This window comes from Pangasianodon hypophthalmus, chromosome 30 (assembly GCF_027358585.1).
Source record: "Pangasianodon hypophthalmus isolate fPanHyp1 chromosome 30, fPanHyp1.pri, whole genome shotgun sequence".
Lineage (NCBI taxonomy): Eukaryota > Metazoa > Chordata > Actinopteri > Siluriformes > Pangasiidae > Pangasianodon > Pangasianodon hypophthalmus.
The window spans coordinates 5,281,629-5,301,197 of record NC_069739.1 but is presented as its reverse complement, the minus strand read 5'-3'; the positions used below and the strand labels follow the sequence as shown (position 1 = coordinate 5,301,197).

Below are 19,569 nucleotides of genomic sequence, written 5' to 3'. Positions count from 1 at the left end.
TAGTGTCGTTCTCCACTCTCTTTAATAGTGCCTATGTCCTTTTGCCTGCTTTGTGTACAAATGGGACTCTTTAAAGCAACCCTACTGTGTAAAACCTCAGAGAGGACAAAGAGAAACCCTGAAATGTCAAATGTTATCGCTGCCTGGCACAAACCAGCCGTCTATCAGTGAGCACGTGTACGGCCATAGAATCGGTTACACACTATTGTTTGCATCAGAGGAAGTAAACGTGGCTTGGTATATTTTGGTGGAGGGAGGATTTAACGAGGATTAAAGGTGGCTGAGACACAGTGATGTTCCTACACTATTCCAGACGTGCCAACACTGCTAACAAATTGAATTTTATCCAAAAAAAAAAAGCATGAATGATAAATAGTCAAATGATAAACTGTACATTGTACAAGTGATGTGATTGCAAACGACTAAGCACTTTCGACTAGCATATATATTGATACACTATATATATATATATATATATATGTGTGTGTGTGTGTGTGTGTGTGTGTGTGTAAGCGATTCCTTTTCTTCTCCTTTTTGTTTTTAGTATATGTTGGCAAAGTCGGTTAAATCTGCATAAATGCTTCCATGGAAACCTCTTTCCAACATCTGAGCTCTTCCTTAGAATTAATTTATTCATCTGCAATGACATTTGATGTTGCCTTCTTTAATTAAATCAAATCAAACTGTCCTTTCTTTGTCTAAACAGCACATGAGTGTCTTAGGCCATTTTTATGTGTAGTGTAGAAACATGTGACTTATATTACCTACGTCATTATTATACCAAAGATCAACTCTCACTGGTCAAAATTTACGCAAACAAAATGGCAAGGGTTATAAAGGAGCCGAAAGAGTTGACTCTTATTGGTGAGCTGAGTCAAATGATCTGACTCGCTGAAATGACTTCTCTCTTACTGACCAGAGACCACACCCATACCCTATTTCTATTGGTTCACGAAACCAAAGTTTGCAAATTCACCTAGACAACGTGAAGCGAAAATAAACATTACCAGAACCAAGTGTGCATCTTCTACATCCTACGTCCTTTCCCCTTCAGTTGAATTACATTTCCGTATGGTCTAGTGTTGTTTTTCAGGCGTCTCCTGTATAGCCGTGGCAAGAAAATCTCAGTAACTGCTACGGCTAAACTGTAGACGCTGGCACCTCTGTTATTCACCCTCATGTGTACGGAACATGGCTGATAGCCAAGACCTTTTATTAACACATTCCAGTGTTCGCTAGAGTGCATTCCACCCACCTATGGAAACCTGATTCCTCCCAAGTTCATAAAATAAATATTTAAATATTTGCAGAGATATAATCTTTATAAATCCATTAGTGCTGCTTTGTTTAACTCTGGAGGAGACAAGCTTAACTCTCCCAGGTTACAGGGTTTGGATAATGTATTTTTAATGACACTATCCCAGGCTTGGTCAGAGAGAGTGTTGACAATTTACACACACACACACACACACACACACACACACACACACACACACAAACATACAAACTGTCCCTATGGGATATTAATGTTCTGCAGTGTCATCTCTTTACCGCAGATTGTATGTGCTCGTGTATCGATCACTACACTATTACACAAGCACCGATATGAAAATAATGTTTAATAAGGACAACTTTCAACCTGGAAGAAAACACTGAGGCTTAATAACAAATTCAAACTCAGACATCTCTATAGAGATTGTATTATATTTCCAAAAATATATGTACAGTCTATTACAAAGGTTACAAAGCAAAAAAAAAAAAAAAAAAAAAAAGAAAGAAAATGGTCTATGTAACAAGAAATAATCTATGTAAAATGATTTTACAGATCTGCAGTTGGGGAAAATACTTTTTTCGAACCAATGACTCGAATTCTCCATCCTCCCATTGCTGAAAAACAAAATAAATAATAAATTGTAATAAATGGACAATTTATTTTACTGTACATTTGAACCTAAAAGACAGGAAAAAACAAAACTTAAAACAAAAAAAAAAATCTTTAATGGAAACTTATTGGCCGTCTTTGGTCCTACATGAGAAATTATGTACATCCGGGTGAACTAAAACATTTGCAAGCGATATAGAAAAATATAGTGCATTTTCAATGAATTCAGAGCTCACTACGGAGGAAAAGGTGTAAAAAATAAAGAAAAAAAGGAAACAATATAAATAAAAAAAAATGTACAAGTTTTACAATCAGATCATATACAAAGTTTCCCTCCAACCAGACACAATCAACAGTGCTGACATCTTTGGAATCTTCCAAAAAGATTTTTATTCAATTCGGGGTGGTTCATATGCATTTTGTTAAATATTTCTAAGAAGACACACTCAGCCCTAGATTCAACGAACAGCACAGGCCACGTCTGAACCCGCGTCCTACTGTCAAGCTTTAAACAGTACAGCAGATTTGTCATTGAAGTGTCGTGATGGCCTTCACTGAGGATCGATTGAACCCTGGCGTTAATCTCAAATTGGCTGTCCCTAAAGACTGGAGAGGGCTCAGAGAGAGAGAGAGAGAGAGAGAGAGAGAGAGAGAGACGAGAGGAGGAAACGATGCAAGTGTTTACAATTTGCGAGGCAAAAATACGCCGCTTGCATGAGAGCCAGAGCGGTTTGTGCTGACCGAAAGCCTTTCCACTAGCATTCGATTGGGGAAACAAAAAAGGGCTGGAGCCGATCCAGTGCTGAGGCCAGCGCAATGGAGCGGAGATAGGGGCATCATCTGATCCAAGAGCACACACACACACACACACACACACACTCACACTGCCTGGGGGCCAGGGCTTTTATACCAGAGCACATTGGATAGAAGAACATCTTATTTACGTAATGGCTTTTTAAAATTAACATCTGGACTAAACACCACAAGTGTTTTTTATTATTTTTTTTTTTTTGTGTTTGCCAAACCCCAAACTAATAAAACCCATTTTTGCAAGTTTATAACCATTTTAGTACTGTTATTCTTCCTGTGTAATTTTAGAGCAGCCATAAAATCCAATAGAAATTAAACTAAATGTAAAAAAAAAGGGAAACTGGTGATCCGTGTGCGATACTGGGAATGATCCCAACACTGACCAGCGTGTGATGGCACTGAGAATCTGGCTTTAACCGCATGTTTGAAAAAGTGAATTCCTCTTTCCTCGAGCTCTCTAATCAAGAAGGAAGACACACACAAACACAAACAAACACACACACACATAAAAGTACATTCTTGTGGTTTTTCGATGACCCCGCTGCCCAGAAAAGAGAGGAAACCCATATATAAATCACACTCTCCAACATCTTTCCCTTTCTGCTGTGATTAGCTGACGAGCCAAAATGGTAAAAATCTACATAGCACCTTAATATCACAAAGAAGAACCATCTCGGTAATTATTGCTCTGATTGATCCATCTCTTCCAGACTCACATATATTTATATTTATATATGACCTTCAGTCTACATCCACTTTGTCTAGTTCCCACAACTGAGCGAGAACGAGCACGTTCTGCAAAAAAAAAAAAAATAATAATAATACATTTCCTGTAAAAAAAAAAAAAAAAAAAAAAAAAAATCGAGAATTATTCATCTGAAGAAGTACCTCAAGTCTATATTCGCCTCTAAGGTTTTAAGGTAATATCAGTTTAACTTAGAACTGACTGGACTGGATTGTGGAAACATAAAATATTTGCAACATCTGCAAGAAAAAAAAAATTGCAAGCCAAACAATTAATTTTAGATTGAACCGTTTTTATATTAAATACTGTCTTCAATAGTGCTATCTACGTGGAGACACCTCATGAAAAAAATAACAGGAAAATAAAGGCAGGCAGGCAGCCTTCAAGTGTTCAAAAAAACCCAAAAAACAGTAATATTGGAACTATAGAGCTTGTTGTCAAGAAGTGGTTCTTGAAGTTCTTGGTTCTTGAACTTTCAGCCGCATCATAAAACTCGGCCATCCGTACGCCGGGCACGTTTACGTGCACTCGCAAGGAGTACTCCCAAGAGATTGCAAATGCGGAGGAGTCGGACAAAGAAAAAAAAAAAGCGAGGTTCCGACTCACTGCGAGCAGAGAAGCCGAGGTTACGTCCACGCTGAGGTCCGTGCTTCTGCCCTGCTGCCTACAGCGGCGACTTTTTTACCCTGTTGTCAAATCCACACTTAAAAATCCAATAAGGCAAACTGTCCTACTTAAAGGAATTGGGAAAACTGACGTTGGTTAATGACGCAAATGTCCCCATTGGAGTGTATCAGAAAAGAAAAGGAAATCAAAAACAACTCTGGATTTTTTTTTTTTGTACTGACTGGATTTGATTACTTTGTGCATTTTTTTGTCCATTATCTTTGTAAAAAATATCCATATTCTAGTGAAGTCAATACCAACGATGAGCAGAAAAAAAAATGGTTAAAAAGCATCAAATTGCTAGAAAACGCTCTGTCTCTCCACTGACGTGTTTCCAGGTAGTATTCTCTCCTTCCATTTTCCTTTTGCACGTTCATTGATTCAGCACCTTCACTTAACGTCCTTCACCAGAGAACGAAGAAACAAGTCCTTGTCTCCACAGCTTCTGGAAGAGTCACCGTTTCGAGAGAGACGTCGTGTGGTTTTTATTAGTGTTATTTATTTTATTTTGCGGTGATTCTCCGCGCTATCTTCTAAGTCCCCGCCCCGCTCCCAGGGGGCGGTTCCCGGCGACCGTCCGTCACACCTGGACGCCCGTGCCGTGCAGGTGTATCATCTGAGCTCTCATAGTCTGTATACTGCTCATGACTTTCTTCTGATGGCCCACGAGTGAGATTCCCAAACTCATCACGTCCCTACCGACACAGACACACACTCATAAATCACCACGGCAGAGCATAGAAGATTTACAGACGTATACATTATTTTGTTAATGGAGAAGAGACAAGAATCAAACAGCCGTGTTTACTATGGCGTGACAGGCATGGACATAGATCAGGAAGAAACTTCTCCTCGACGAGAAATGCAGTGAAATGTGTCTTTCAGATTTGCAAGCTTGCTAAACGCAACTCATGAAAAGTGCAACAACGATAAAAGTTACTTTCCATCATGATGGAATATATCTAGTGTTTTGTTAAAGTAAGGAATAAAACACCTGGTGGTGTGCTTTTATTGGAAACTAATCAACGATGAGCTGGTGTGTTTAAGCAGAGTTACTGTTACCACCCCGAATTTGATTATTTTCCAATAATAGCACGTTCTGAAGTGTTTTATTTCTTTTACATACAGCAATTTGCCACTGACGACAAATTTTCCTAATAAAAGATTTTTTTTAATCAATTTATAGTTATGCTTAATGTTATGGAATGTCACATAGTTCTTGTTGTCACTTAGATTTTAACAGCAATAAACAGTCATGTTAGAGAAACCTGGAAGTGCAACGTCCCTGTAAATAAATTGTTATTATAAAAAAAATTTATCTACACCTTCGAACCAATCAGAATCAAGAATTCAACAGTGCTGTGGTGTAACAAAGTTCAAAAAGTCAAGCTTGCTATGATATCCAAAGTGGAACAGTGTGATATCCATTGCTTAGTAGTGAACAGAATGAGACGTTAACTCTGCTGCAAGAAAGAGTATATGAATGGTTTCTTACTCAATAGTCATCCTCGCCACAGACTCAAGTGAGCTGTAGCCGGCTGCTGTGAAGTTGTCTTTGTATCTCTCCATCTTAATGGCCTCCAACCACTCGCCCACCGAGCGGAACGAGCTGAAGTCTGGCGGGCTCTGGTCTAGCAGCGGACTGATGGGTCTGGAAATGACAGGAAATGAAAGTGATCACCCAAAACGAAATGAGTCACATGGGATCTCGGATCAGTTTCCTTTTGCTCAAGAGAATGCATTACGTAACATCACGAAGACGACCAATTACTTCTAATAACAATTACAGTTATAATAATCGTTTATCTTCATTTCTGTAGAGACAGGAAGTCATTTTTTTCCTTCCCAAAGGTAAAGCTAGCAAGACGTCCTCCCACTAAAAGCGATGGCTAAGTGGACTAAGCTCCTTTCCCCCGCTGCTTCTCAGGTTATGTCCTCCTTCTCGGGCCTTGTTCCCCTCTGTAAATGGATTTCAACTGATAAATGGCACAGTGGGCGTCAGCGCCCACACAGAACTTCAAAAAAAGTCTCTCATTACGGCGATTGATTTTAAAGCCCTGCCGCTGACCATAAAGCCATGGGAGCGGTGTCACCATATCGATTTTCTGGGATTTATTCAAGTGGACATGCTGAGCACAGGACAGACAGGGATTGTCTGTTAAATCCAGTTACACTAAAAAAAAACAGCTATAGTAATATCACAGACAATTTCATATATCATAGAAGAATGAGTACTGAACCACTGGTAGCACTACTAGAAGGTTTCACAATCAGATTCTTGATGAACGTGACCATTGTGTTTTTTTTTTTTTTTTTACCTTGTACATGTTCCCACTGGCGTTTTCAGTGTGCTGGGATTGCGGATCATTTTGTCCAAAATGGCGACTATCTGGTCAAATTTGGGCCGGTCAGCTCGCTCCTTCTGCCAGCAGTCCAGCATGAGCTGGTGGAGTCCTGGAGGGCAGTCCATGGGTGCCGGAAGACGGTACCCCTCCTCGATAGCCTTGATGACCTTCAAGTAGAGATAGATATGGTCTTGAACCTTAGTTGTTCCATTATTTTATCCATAGATAGATAGATAGATAGACAGATAGATAGATAGATAGACCTCTGGGGGAATATATATATCTTATCTTTAAAAATTAAATAATTATTTATTACGAAATCTCTTTGTACATCCTTGTATATGTGTAACAAAAACCAGGAGGAACCAAAAAGATCAAATCCTACAAAAATCTTTTAATACAAACTGGTTGCTTTGTCCTTCAGTATTAGTGCTCAGTGTAGGGGGTGTAGCTGTGCAATTTTTTTGTTTGATCGCATGACCATAGTGACCATGAGCATAGGCTGTTCCTGTGCTAGGAACTCAATAGCTTACTTAAAACCCCAGAGACTGGTGCTTCTCTGACACGTCATATTAAACAACATCTATATTTTATTGTCTGGCTGTTAGAAAAGAGTGAACACTTCCTGGAGTGTCTTTATACTAAAGAATATGTGCAAAAACACTTTTCTCAGAGGATTTAATGGAATACCAACAAAGAATGGTGCGAAAAAATATATATATGAGTGGCAGACAGTGGCAGTTCTGCAGGCAGAAATGCCTCGTTTCTGAGAGAAGTAAGAGGAGAATGGTCAGACTAGTTTCAGCTGACAGGAAAGCTACAGTAACACAAGTAATCACTCTTTACAACCATGGTGAGCAGAAAAGCATCTCAGAAGGCACAGCACAGCAAATCTTAAGGAGGATGGGCTACAACAGTAGAAGACCACATCAGGTTCTACTCCTATCAACCAAAAACAGGACTCTGAGGCTGGAGGTTTGAAAATTGCTAAAAGATCAGGTGACATTTTTTGAAATCTTCAGCTGTCCAGCTTTGGTGAAACTGCCCATTCTAGCCTCAAAAGTGGCTATACTTCATCTATTTTATCAACCAAGGCTATTTTAGCATTATTTAGCATAAGAAATCCAGATTCCTCCCCAGTTTCCCCAACTGGCCCAATGAGATTTCACCAACCTAGAAAGAGCAGAAAAAATAAGAAAAAGGAGCTGAAAAAATATGTAAATATTCCACTTTTGTAACCAAAAGAGATAAGGATCAGGCACTTGAGCACTCTTTCTCCCTCTTTCTCTCTTTACTCTAGCACTTCATCCTTTAATCAGAGGCTAAACAAACATATTTTGTCAAATAAATCTTTTAGGTTTTACTTGCAGCTTTGCGAAGTTTTAAAGAGGTGGATAAAACAGGTTAAACACATGCAATTAGCTGAGTCTAGACCTGCCATTGTGCATTAAATTAGCCAACTAGACACGCAGTCTAATCCTCAGGTGACTGCACCCGGCATGTTTGCGAGTCCTGACAGCAACCGGCGTTCACACGCCCTTGCCTTACTCGAGGAACGCTCTGGAGAGAAACGAAATCATCGTATTTTTCTCTTGCTAAAGCTGCTCCTGACCTGAGTGAACTAGCTAAGTATGAGTCAACATAACCGGGACTGGGAGCTGTTTTTCTCTCTGGTGCGGTATAATAGATGTCTGTTTACCCTCAAGTCAGGTTCATCTGCTATTCTCGTCTCGTCTTTTCAGGCAAAACTTGTGGATCTACAGAGAGAGAAGTGTCAAAGCAAGTAAAGTGTTGCGGAAATGTAAATGTTGTTCTCTCTCTCTCTCTCTCTCTCTCTCCTTGTTCACCCAAGAGGAGCGTCCTGACAGGGTGCAGAATTCGCTGACGTTGATGTGTGTCAAGGATGTGGTGCGCCATACAGGCCGGTTTCGAAGCTTTAAAACGAATGATTTACCACACCGCATTTGCATAACATGTCCGCTAGCAGGCGCGGCAATTATAAGTCATCATTAGCCCTTCTGTTAAGGGGTGTTTATCTTCTCTGAGGAAGTACAAGCTTGTGTAATTTTGACACCGAGTGTCTAACAAAGCCTGCAAACAGCGATGGATTAAAACCTCTTCCATTTCGTACATATCATTATCCTCTACAAGGGCGGAATTTCAATGCTTGAGTGATGAAGAGTGTCTCGGCGCACCTACGTATCAATTCCACCGAGATGAAAGCCAGAAAGGTCTCTAGATCAAACCTGGAGTTTGGCATGTCTCATGCTCTGCTAACAATAAATTTCACATTATCACATCTCATTAGTGAGGTTAAGCATCTATCGCCAAGATAGAAAGGCACTCTAAATGCAAAGTGACCCGTTCTTTCTCTAAAACCTATTTTCTATCAATTTACACAATCAGACGAAGATCAGCGTTAGACACTCTTTCGTGCCAGGTGCTCAGGACTCGAGACAAATGAAGCAGGATGCAGCGATGCATTCCTAAACCAGCTTAAATAAGTGCACTAATGAGGGAAGTACTCCTCCGATCAGCTTCAGGCCAGATGCAGAGGAGGCGGAGGAGCTTGTCATCTACGCCTTTTTTTCTGCTGGAACAGCAGGAGAGGTGGAGAAAGCACAACTCCAGACTCAATGATGAAGTACATTTATTTCATAAATGAAGACAAATAAGCTCATGCTGTGAATGAATGATTACGACGCACCAGGGCTGTCAAATTCCTTCAAAATTTGTGTTTTGTCAAAATTTTTGGTACTTAAAAAAAAAATCAGTATTCAATTCAATCAGTATTCAAAACAACTTTTTAATTCATTTACTCATTGGTTTAGATACTATAGAAATTACAACATATTATAGCTCATTAATATAAACCCGTTATACGCATAACTACTCACTCTCAAAGACGCGGTTATAGAAAATGATAAATTATAGAAACACCTTCTGACCAATCAGAGTCAAGAATTCAACAATGCTATAGTATGAGCTTGTGTCACAAAAAAAATACACAATGAGCTGGTATAATTTTATTAAAACTTCATATTGTCTGTTTCTTTTTGTTTAATTACACTCAGTAATGATTCGGTCACTGATATTTAGCTTAATATTAAGCTTACCATTAGCTTGATGCAAGACTATTTTAAATTTACACCCCCTCCAATACACACATTTCTTCTTCACTGTATATTCTCACTACATAGGCTGTAAAATAAAATAACTGCATGGTACAACTTATGTACACAGTGCACTCTTTGGCCATTTAAGATTCAGCCAACTGTTGGAAATGAGCTACTTACTTAAATATATAATGTATCTTTTAAGAAACATACTTTTTTTTCATTTTTTAAAAATATTTTTACAAAATTGATACAGAATTAAAAAAAAATAATAATCCTGTTATAAATGCAGAGCTAATTTTCCTACATAAAGCAAAAAACGTTTAGGAAACGCACACTTAAAACATGTTTTAAAAGTAAAATATGGGATTTTAGAATTAAATTCATAAATATATAAACATTCAAACTTTGATGCTATATGATGTTCTATGTACCATATGATTAGTTCAGCCCTTAAACACCCAGATTATTATTTTCTTCTTCATCTGAAAGCAAATTATTCAGTAACTAATATGAATTATTCAGGAAATTACAGGAAAATAAAAAGAAAAGGGAAGCAGGAAAAGGTAAGAATGAGTAATGTACATCCAGTGGGTCCTATTATTTATATTAACAGTTTATACTGTATTAACAGTAATATGTGCAAAAAGACACAACCTTGAAATCCTTTTTATCCAGCATGGTGCTACAAATGGTTCAAAAATACTACATGATCTGCATATATGAGCATGAAAAAGTGACTCACGTCTTGATTGGACATGTCCCAGTAAGGCCGTTCGCCGTAGGACATGACCTCCCACATGACAATGCCGTAACTCCACACGTCGCTAGCTGATGTGAATTTACGGTACTGGATGGCTTCCATGGCTGTCCACCGAACCGGGATCTTTCCGCCCTGTTCAGTAAAATGCAGATGAGTGGCTGGGGTAAACATCAAATTCATTACATCCTGCATCTTCCCCTAAAAACAACCAACCAAACAGAAGTCATGGGATTAACCCTCAGGTTCCGTTCACTACTTATACACCCATCACCTGAGGTCAGTACAAACGAATGACAAAACACCAATTAATGCATTTAAGAGTTAAAACAGCATTTTGTACCAAACAGAACACAAGGGTTAATCTCAGTATTGTGCTGCGGCTATACATCAGATCGTGTATTCTGATGGTGTAGCTTTCACTCGGTGGTTTTATTGACTCACAGTGGTAGTGTAGACAGCCTCAGGGTCATCGTCGATCACTCTGGACAGCCCAAAGTCGGACACTTTACAGACGAGGTTGCTGTTGACGAGGATGTTGCGCGCCGCCAGGTCCCGGTGCACATAGCCCATGTCCGAGAGGTAGCGCATGCCAGCGGCGATGCCGCGCAACATACCTACCAACTGGATCACCGTGAACTGCCCGTCATGTTTCTGAGAAAAAAAAAATAAAATAAAACCGAATCTTAATCTTGAGGCCCAAAAACTGACTCTAAACCTTTTGTTTAGATTATACAATTATACGATTACGTTGCTTTCATATGAAAAGATACGGCTTGAGAACAAAACACGGTCTTCGTACTCACCCTGAGGAAGGCGTCTAATGCGCCGTTCTCCATGTACTCGATGACGATCATGACTGGCTTCCCTGACAAAGAGAAGCACAAACTCCATTAGATGTGATTAGGAGTAGTGAAGATAAACTCCATCCACTTAGCGTGTGAAGCCGTAATGAGGGAAAATAACTCAAGCGAGGCTCTAAGAGGCGAGTGGTACAGTGCATTCTTTCTGCTTAACATGCACAAAGTAGTTCATTAACAGCTTCACTCAAGTTAATATTATCCAGAACAATATAGATGTCAGCTTTAGTTATCGAGCTGTGGTTACTATATACAATTATGTAGCCGTGGGAAGGTAATAAAGTGGTCAGCTAGCCCACGTCTGAGGTGAATTAGATAAATTTACCCCTTTTAAGACTTTAAATGGATTTAAACTGAAAGTCACTAACACAGAAGCTTGAGCTACCCTTGTTTGAAATGAACTAAGGAATATTTCTACAACTTTGCACTCAGTAAGAATGCACTGCTCGATGAATATGCATGATATGCAAATTGTAAACTCAAATGCTCCTGTGTATTGTCATACTTGCAGCGCTTTACTTAAAAGAAGCCAATCTTGCTGAAAAACACAATAACAGTTTTGTTCTTAATTAGCTAAGCGCTAACGGGTTGTGCAGCTATGGATTCCGTATATAGCGTCATTCTCTACTAATTTGCATAATGCATTATGATTTTGTGACATCACAAACTACACTTAAATATGAATCAGCTTTTCATGGAAGTACAGAGAGTGCTAAGCTATCACTTCCTGTCAATTGCACCTTCTGTAGCTAAGGATTCCACGTATGATGACATCCTCTCCTAATTTGCATACTGCATTCTGATAGGGTTAAAGCCATTGAGTATGTTTTGTGACATCACAACCTCCTATCAGGTACAATGCGTATATGACGTTATGGTGTGTGGGAACTAACCTCTGGTGACCACGCCTTCTAGATGGACCACATTGGGATGGTCAAACTGTCCCATAATGCTCGCCTCACAAAGGAAGTCCCGCCTTTGCTTCTCTGTGTAGCCCACTTTTAGAGTTTTGATGGCCACGGGAACATCCCTCTTCCCAGGAAGCTTCAGGCGACCGCTGCATACTTCGCCAAACTCTCCTAACACACACATGCACACGCACACACACACACACACACACACACATATGCCTTATATCTTTCAGCATCCGGTTTGAACACATTTATCTGTACGCAATATCAGGCATGCTCATGATTATGATATGTTTGCCAGTAATTGCATATATCATGTTGTGTGTACGCTAACACTGTTGCATCGGAACAATCTGAAAGTAGCAGCAGTAATTCATCAAACGATGACGCATCCTTGCGCATTCTCTCCTGAGGAGATATATTAATTACGCTGCTATTTCACCCACCGCCCTGCAACCCTCTCTTCCCACAAAGGGGCTATTAATAATCAGAACAGAGAAATGCAGTAAGGGTTGTTGAAGGAATAAATATTTGGCTATCATTATGATGAACAAGCAAGGCACTGTGTCTATGTGTGTGTGTGTGTGTGTGTGTGTGTTTGAGGAAAAGAGATCTCACCTGCGCCGATCACCCTTTCGATCTTAATGCACGATGCGTCCAGCTCCTTGGCAAACTGATGCACAGCCCTGTTGGGGTCTTCATAGGTTTCAGGGTCGATGTAGGTTTTGGTGCCTGGAAATTTGACTGCAGAAGGGTAAGAGGATTACTGTTACGATTAAATACGCACACATGCTGCGATGGGCGGAGCCAGGAAGCTATAAATAGAGGCTAGTGTCAGATCTTTCTAATAAAACCATCAACCTACAGTGAATTTCCCCGAAACAGGGAATTAAAATGCTATTCGTTTGTTTCATCTAAGCTGCCCCAAATGGAGCTGCAGGGGAGGTTAGGAGTGCAGAGAACTGGAGACATATGGCGTTGTCGCTCTCTGGCTAATGACTTTCGCAAATCTGGTTCGCTGTTTGCATTCTGCGAGACATGACTCAGATTAGAAGCCAGAGAGTCTGACATTGCAATACACCAAAAATGAATTATCATTGGGTTAAACAGTAGCTCATGCTTCTTTAAAGAAAACCCAAGCTGATGAATTTCCCTCAAGTGGATGTTTCTTTTTTTAAAAAAACCCCAAACTAAATGAAAAGAATACATATTTGCGCTAAACATACATAGTGTCGCTGAGTTTAATTTGGTTTTTCATTTTACAACTACAATTTAGTTTCCTGTTGACCCACATAATTAAGCTAGCTAATGACGCATAGACATAACTTTCTTTTTTTTCCAGAGTACTCTTTACCTAATTAATGCCCACCATGTTCCCTCCCTCTCAAACTTGCTAATTACAAGCCTACCTGTCAGCTGTGATACGCCGGCCCATTTAATGAAAGTGCTTCAGACGCTATCAGGCCGCGTCATGCTGCGCTAAAATTGGCTAAAATTGCTAACAAGTAATTAAATTATTAAATGAAACTAATCTGCTGTAGGCCTGGTGCTTGTGAAGACAGAGCAAATACAGATGTTGTGTTAGCTCTCCTAGCATGTGTAAACATGGCGATCTACTGATGCTTATGTTCCCCATCTTCCTGTAATTACATAGTCTATCCAGCCTGTCAGCGTTGCTGATACGACGAGTCTTATCACTGCTTCTCTGACAAATTAGGAGCGCACAAAGCGAGCGCTCCCTCAGCTAACCTGGCTAACATCACCATCTCACATTCGAGGGTACTTTATTAGCTTGGCAGCTCTTGTTTGTAGCTTCCTTGGCTTTTTTTTTTTTTGCTAGCGAAGCTGCCTGGCAGGTACTCAGCATGCACTTCTTGTGCTAGTAAGCGCCACTGTTGACGTTGCACGCAAGGGAGCTAGCGCTGCCACCTTGACCCTTTGTTTCCAAATCAGCAGTTTGCCTACAGCGCATCGTTAGCGGAGCTTGTCTGGGGAGGCCGGCGGCACGGTCATCTCTAGGGGCTTCATTAGTGAGTGCTGAGGGATAGCAGCTCGTTGGGTGAAAGGCCTGAGAACGGGGGCTTAGCATCCCAGGCAGCGCAATCCAAGAGCGTAATATCTTAGCCTGATGGCAGAGATGCTAGCATTGAAGCTGAAGTGTTTGGGACAAGAGTGCGTTCTCATTTTTACTGACCTGTTTTTTTTTTTAAATATTGGAGCTGACGAAACTTCACAAGATGACTCAAAATAACTTTTAGTATCAGTTCAGTATCTTTGCCATGACAGCAGGGATGCTAGCATATGTACCTTCCATTGGCCTGTTTTTATGTAGGTTTAAGCTAAACAAACTTTATGACATAAGAACCTAGATATCGAAATACCTTTGCCACGATAACAGAAAAGCTAATGTTAATGCTGAAATTCTGCGAACTGAAGCACTCTGAAATGATTCTTAGCTCTGACAGAGGAGAACAGAGGAGATGCTAATGTTAATGCTAAAAAATCCCGAGGATAGGTTTCTCTCATAATATTTAGAAATGTTAGAACTGCATGTAAAATATATATATATAGTATTTATGTTAAACAGAGATGCTAATATATGCCCTGAAGAGAAGATGCTAACACTGAATGCTAACTAATAGAGAAAATGTCTCTCTTACTGATGTGTTTTTCGAAAGGTTGAAGTTCATAAAACTTTGTGAGATGACAAAAGGGCATAAATAAGACAATATTTTAGCCTTAACAGAAAAAGTAATGATAATCCTGAAATGTTGGCACATGAAGTGCTCTGACAGCAAAGAAGTGAGATGCTAATGCTTATGCTAATATCCTGAGGCTGGGTTATATTATAAGTTTTTACTGTAACTGCAGATAGAGAAGATGCTAATTCTGATGCTAAAGTATTGACAAAGGGTCTCTTTTGTTGTTTTGTTTTTAGGAAGCTGGCCAAACTTGATAAAAGAACTCAGTTTGTGATATTTTAGCAAAAAAGGTTAATGCTAAAATGTTGAGAACTGAAGCGACTCAGCTCTGACAGGAAAGACAGGAGATGCTGATATCGATGCTAAAGTATTGAAGGGAAGGGCCTTGCTAATTATGTATTTACAACTAAACTCGATGTAAGATTAATAAAAACATATCAGAACACAATATTTTAAGTAGAAAAAAATCTAACAGTGTTATTAAAATGCTCTGGAATGACTCTTAGCTCTGACAGGAAAGAAGAAAGATGCTAACATTCATGCTAAAGTAATTGAGGAGAAAGGTTGGAACTGACTGAAATTCATGGCAAAGATGTTAAAGAAACAAACATTTGAAATGTGAGTGTGTGTATATGGGTCACGCTAGCAAAACCTGATACTCACATTGGAAGTACAGCTCTTCATCTCCTTCCTGGTCTGCTTTACTGTAGCCACAGTGCCTTAAAAAAAAGAGAAAGAGAAAGAGAGAGAGAGAGAGAGAGACTGTAAACAGGTTGTACCAGGATACAAGTGATACAACTAACTAACACACAAACTAACTAACACTGGAGACTCCTTCCAAACATGTTTAATAAACACTTCCTCACAAAAACCTCGTATCAGCAACTAACTATTAAAAAATTAGCGTTTTTTTAAGTGTATTTTTAGGCTTAGATACTCTACAAATCCCTGTGAATTAGCCAGAAATAACAACACATTAGAACAACTGTCAGAGTTGCAGTTCTGACCAATCAGATTTGAGAACTCTGGTATAAATATAAATTATTATATCTCTATATGCACAAGCTTTAACTTTATGGGGGGCCTCTGAACAAGAAGTGGCTAAGCACAGCATTCAGCCACACACAGGCATGCTTGGAAGTGATGGGAGAGGATGAACAATACACACACACATATATATATTATACATTCACACGGCAGCGAAAGGAAACAAAGTGGACTTTCATCCTTTTCCAGAGCATCCTTCCTTTCTATTGCATCCAAATGAAAAAAACATGCAAAAAAAAAAAAAAAAAAGTAGCACGCTCTCGTTCCTGGCATGGACACTAGTGACACAAGTGGCATGCTGATGGGCGAGTGTGATCAGCTCGGGGGGAGTGTGTGGAAGAATCCACCGTGACGCCCACGAGAGACAGGAAACAAAAGGCAAGCACATGCCAGAGCGGAGGAGACTCACAGGAGCGGCGAGTCAACGGGGGCCGCGAGAGCGTACCTTCTCCCGATGATGAAGCCGAACACCATGAACACCAGGATGATGGTGCCGGCTACTGCCACCACAGCGATGATGATGACCGGGTTCTGCTCGCTTGACACAATCGTGGCTAACACACACATACATACACACACAAACACAGATAAGACAGCCTGTTAAAACAACTAGCAGTTAAAATACATAATTATATTACACTAATAATATGTTAATACTACACTACGTCTTTATTATATGTAAACTGAAATACATCTAAACCCCGCCCCTTACCCCCAAAAACGCAGCAGGCTACACTGTGGAAATCCTGTATCTGTAATCAATCCTGTATCTAAATACCGCCATTACTCGCTGAGGAAATGTGAACTTTTCCAACAAATTTCATCCACTCCAATATATTTAGGCTCATTCAATCATCTAAACTAGCATGCTAGCGCGTAGATGAGCGTTAGACATGAGTGTAACCCCCTTTTTTTCGGCTTCTCTCTGTTCTATTTTAGGGGCTCTCTCCGAGTGCACGGTTCTACTGTTTCTGAAAATGGGCTTAATAGTTCCCAGTGGTAACGTGGTGCCCTTCATCTGAAACAATGACACATTCAGGTTGGAGCGTTTCACGTTCGGACCGCTTCTCCGCCGCTAAAAGAGCACTCGCATTGACAGAGTGCTGAGGGAACAGGATATGCCGCTCCGGCTCAATAAATTATACAGCGAGACAGCAGTATTTAAAGAGCACGTCATGGCGGGGATTTTGACAGGCATTCACACTTTTTGTTGTGCAGGAGTTACTGTGGAGTCGTGTAGTTCTGCTCAAATACCGGCTCTGAGCAGGAAAAAAGCAGAACACAGAGATCCGGCATCGACAACTCAATGCTGTAAGCTGCTTCTGATAGGAAATTATAAAAATTTACTTTAGAAATAAAACTAACAGTAATATTACTAAATATTACTAAATAAACACAACACGCTGCGATATTCCAATCACTACTTTTCATCTCTTTTTATTTTTACATGAAAACAATTATAATATTTTATTTTAAATTCCTCCTAATTGCAGGTCATTTTCATTTTCTTACACTGTCCCTAAGCCTTGTGTTGGCAATAATGTTTTAAAATGCTTAAGCGACAGTAGGGGTGTGGTCAAGAGCTGGCTGTGATTGGGAGGCGGGGTCACGGAGAACGACTGCGGTAACGGATGAATGGGTGCAGCTGTGTGTGGTTAATGAGGAAGTGTATTTATAGACTTTTCGTTTTTCAGTGTATGGCTTTTGACCCGCAACTGAGAGTTGATGCCGGTGAGCTGGCAGTGACCTTGTCTGTGAACAGACCGAAGGCAACGGAAAAGGGTGTGCGGGCTGTTTTTTGTTTTTGGCTCTCTTTAAAGTGCTTAATTTGCCAAGAGAAGCAGTAAAAAGGAAGTTGGAATAAAAATAAATAAAAAAAGTGAACACTCTACAAAGCCTGCCTATCACGGTTTTACAGGGTGTTATATATATACTGTATACAGTATATATTATTCATAATAATTAGGAAATGTCACAGATGTAGTAATGATTCATTAATGATTGTAGATCGTTTCATTAATGCATTTTATCACAAGAAATATCACTTAAGTACATATCTTTGCTTACCAGTTACATGTTTAATTAGTAGCAGATAGAACATCATAATATTAGTAATCCATACCAGCTCCTGACGACTCGTCCTTTGTGGTGACCTCGAGCCTGGGACCGAACATGCCGTATCCGGCCGAGGTAAACGCTCTGATCTGGAACACGTACGCCGTGCTGGGCTTCAGGTTGTTCACCGTGGCTGATGTGGACTTGGACTTGACTGTCGAGTAGATGCGATCCTTCTGGTCCTTTACATAAAAAAAAAACAAAAAAACAAATGCAGTGATTTTCGCTATTCAGGCTGAGGGAAACAAATACTTTCTCCAAGTGCTTTATGCAGAGGCAAAGCTGCTCTCAAGGGTTTTTATCCGAGGACCTTCAAGGGTCTCGCTGTTTTTTTTCCAAACGCACAGAGCTGGCGGAGGAACGATATTGAAAGAACGACAGCCTTCGTGCGTTACTGTGGTAACTGTGAGAAAGAAAGCTGTCGAGAGCAGCACTTGGTTTACAATGGGCTCGAGTCTCGAGAGGTTTGCATATGATCTGCTTCTCTTTCTCTCGCACACATGTTGTTAACTTAACGTTAAGGATCGTTGAGGGAACGCTCGTCTCTAATTTTCCAACCACAGCACTGGATCTGCCCAGGAAACAGACAGATCTTTAAACTTCTCTCTTTTTTTAGTGTGTTTCAAAGCCTTTGTGTTAACTCTTGGCTAAATGTCTTATATGAGTGTCAGTTACAGGAAAGACTTGGCCATAAATGAGAATAAAATTGTTTGGTGTCTGAAGGTTTGCACTGGAGCTATAAGGGCAATTTTTTAAGGGCAATGGCTTTTTTAATAAGGCTTTTTTGGGGGGTATTTTTCCCTTCATTTTCTCCATGATTTAATCTTGGCCAATTTCCATCCACCAGGCAGCTCTCCCCTCTCATATGACAGCCACCACCTGGGAAGGTTGAAGGATAGCACATCTTTTCAAACAGCTGCTCATGCTGCCTCACAGGGCTGTGTAACAGACTCAGAGGAAGTGGTATCTGCCCTGTTCTGCATTCACAAGCTTACAGATGCCCACAATTGGCTAGTGTGACTGTGATTGACAGAGGAGAGAGACTACGCTATCCCTCCCACCCATACAGCATGGCCTGTTTTGCTCATATGGGTCACGGATGTCTGTGGCATCGTCAGGATTGGAACTCAAACGGCACTTCATGAAGTGGTTTATTCTTCTGATACCAAAGCACAATTTGCCAACACTAAAACATTTATTAGAATGACACATTTCACATTTTTATCCCTTTATAGCTACATTTAATGTTGTGGAATGTACACAAAACTGATCATATAGTCATCATATCATGATGACTATCAAAACATCACTTCGCAATACACAATTTATCGCTTTTCCTGAGATTTTGCTAACAAAGACCCAACAAGGGTCACTGTAGTTTCAGAGATTTGTCTCTCAAAGTATTTCATAAAAAAAGGAGGGGAAAATCAAACAGTTGGTACAAAAACCCTGTTACTTTTTTACAGCGCACAACAAAAGTGTTACAAAAAGCACTTACAGTTGAGGATAATGACGTGTATCACGTCATTGATGTTATTATATCGCAAAATCAACAGACTATCGCCATAATTGCCCTAGCTGTCAGTCAATATTGTATTCTTTTACAGCAT

At 40.0% G+C, this 19,569-nt stretch overlaps 1 protein-coding gene across 7 annotated transcripts in view; it reads right to left on the bottom strand.

Moving 5' to 3' along the window:
- Positions 1–1,688: 1,688 nt before the first annotated feature.
- Positions 1,689–19,569, bottom strand: part of epha7 (eph receptor A7) — a 77,852-nt gene continuing 59,971 nt past the window's right edge. Inside the window, exons 7-17 of one of the 7 annotated variants that reach the window (XM_053231746.1) lie at positions 17,967–18,141; positions 16,254–16,398; positions 15,461–15,516; positions 12,714–12,839; positions 12,078–12,263; positions 11,131–11,192; positions 10,769–10,978; positions 10,310–10,525; positions 6,422–6,615; positions 5,599–5,754; positions 1,689–4,798 (exon numbers count right to left, since the gene is read on the bottom strand). In XM_053231746.1, the coding sequence (XP_053087721.1) occupies positions 4,684–4,798; positions 5,599–5,754; positions 6,422–6,615; positions 10,310–10,525; positions 10,769–10,978; positions 11,131–11,192; positions 12,078–12,263; positions 12,714–12,839; positions 15,461–15,516; positions 16,254–16,398; positions 17,967–18,141 (1,641 nt within the window). In that variant the 3' untranslated portion in view covers positions 1,689–4,683. The remainder of the gene's footprint in view (positions 4,799–5,598; positions 5,755–6,421; positions 6,616–10,309; positions 10,526–10,768; positions 10,979–11,130; positions 11,193–12,077; positions 12,264–12,713; positions 12,840–15,460; positions 15,517–16,253; positions 16,399–17,966; positions 18,142–19,569) is intronic. The other 6 variants (XM_053231750.1, XM_053231747.1, XM_053231748.1 and 3 more) reach the window with 6 other exon arrangements.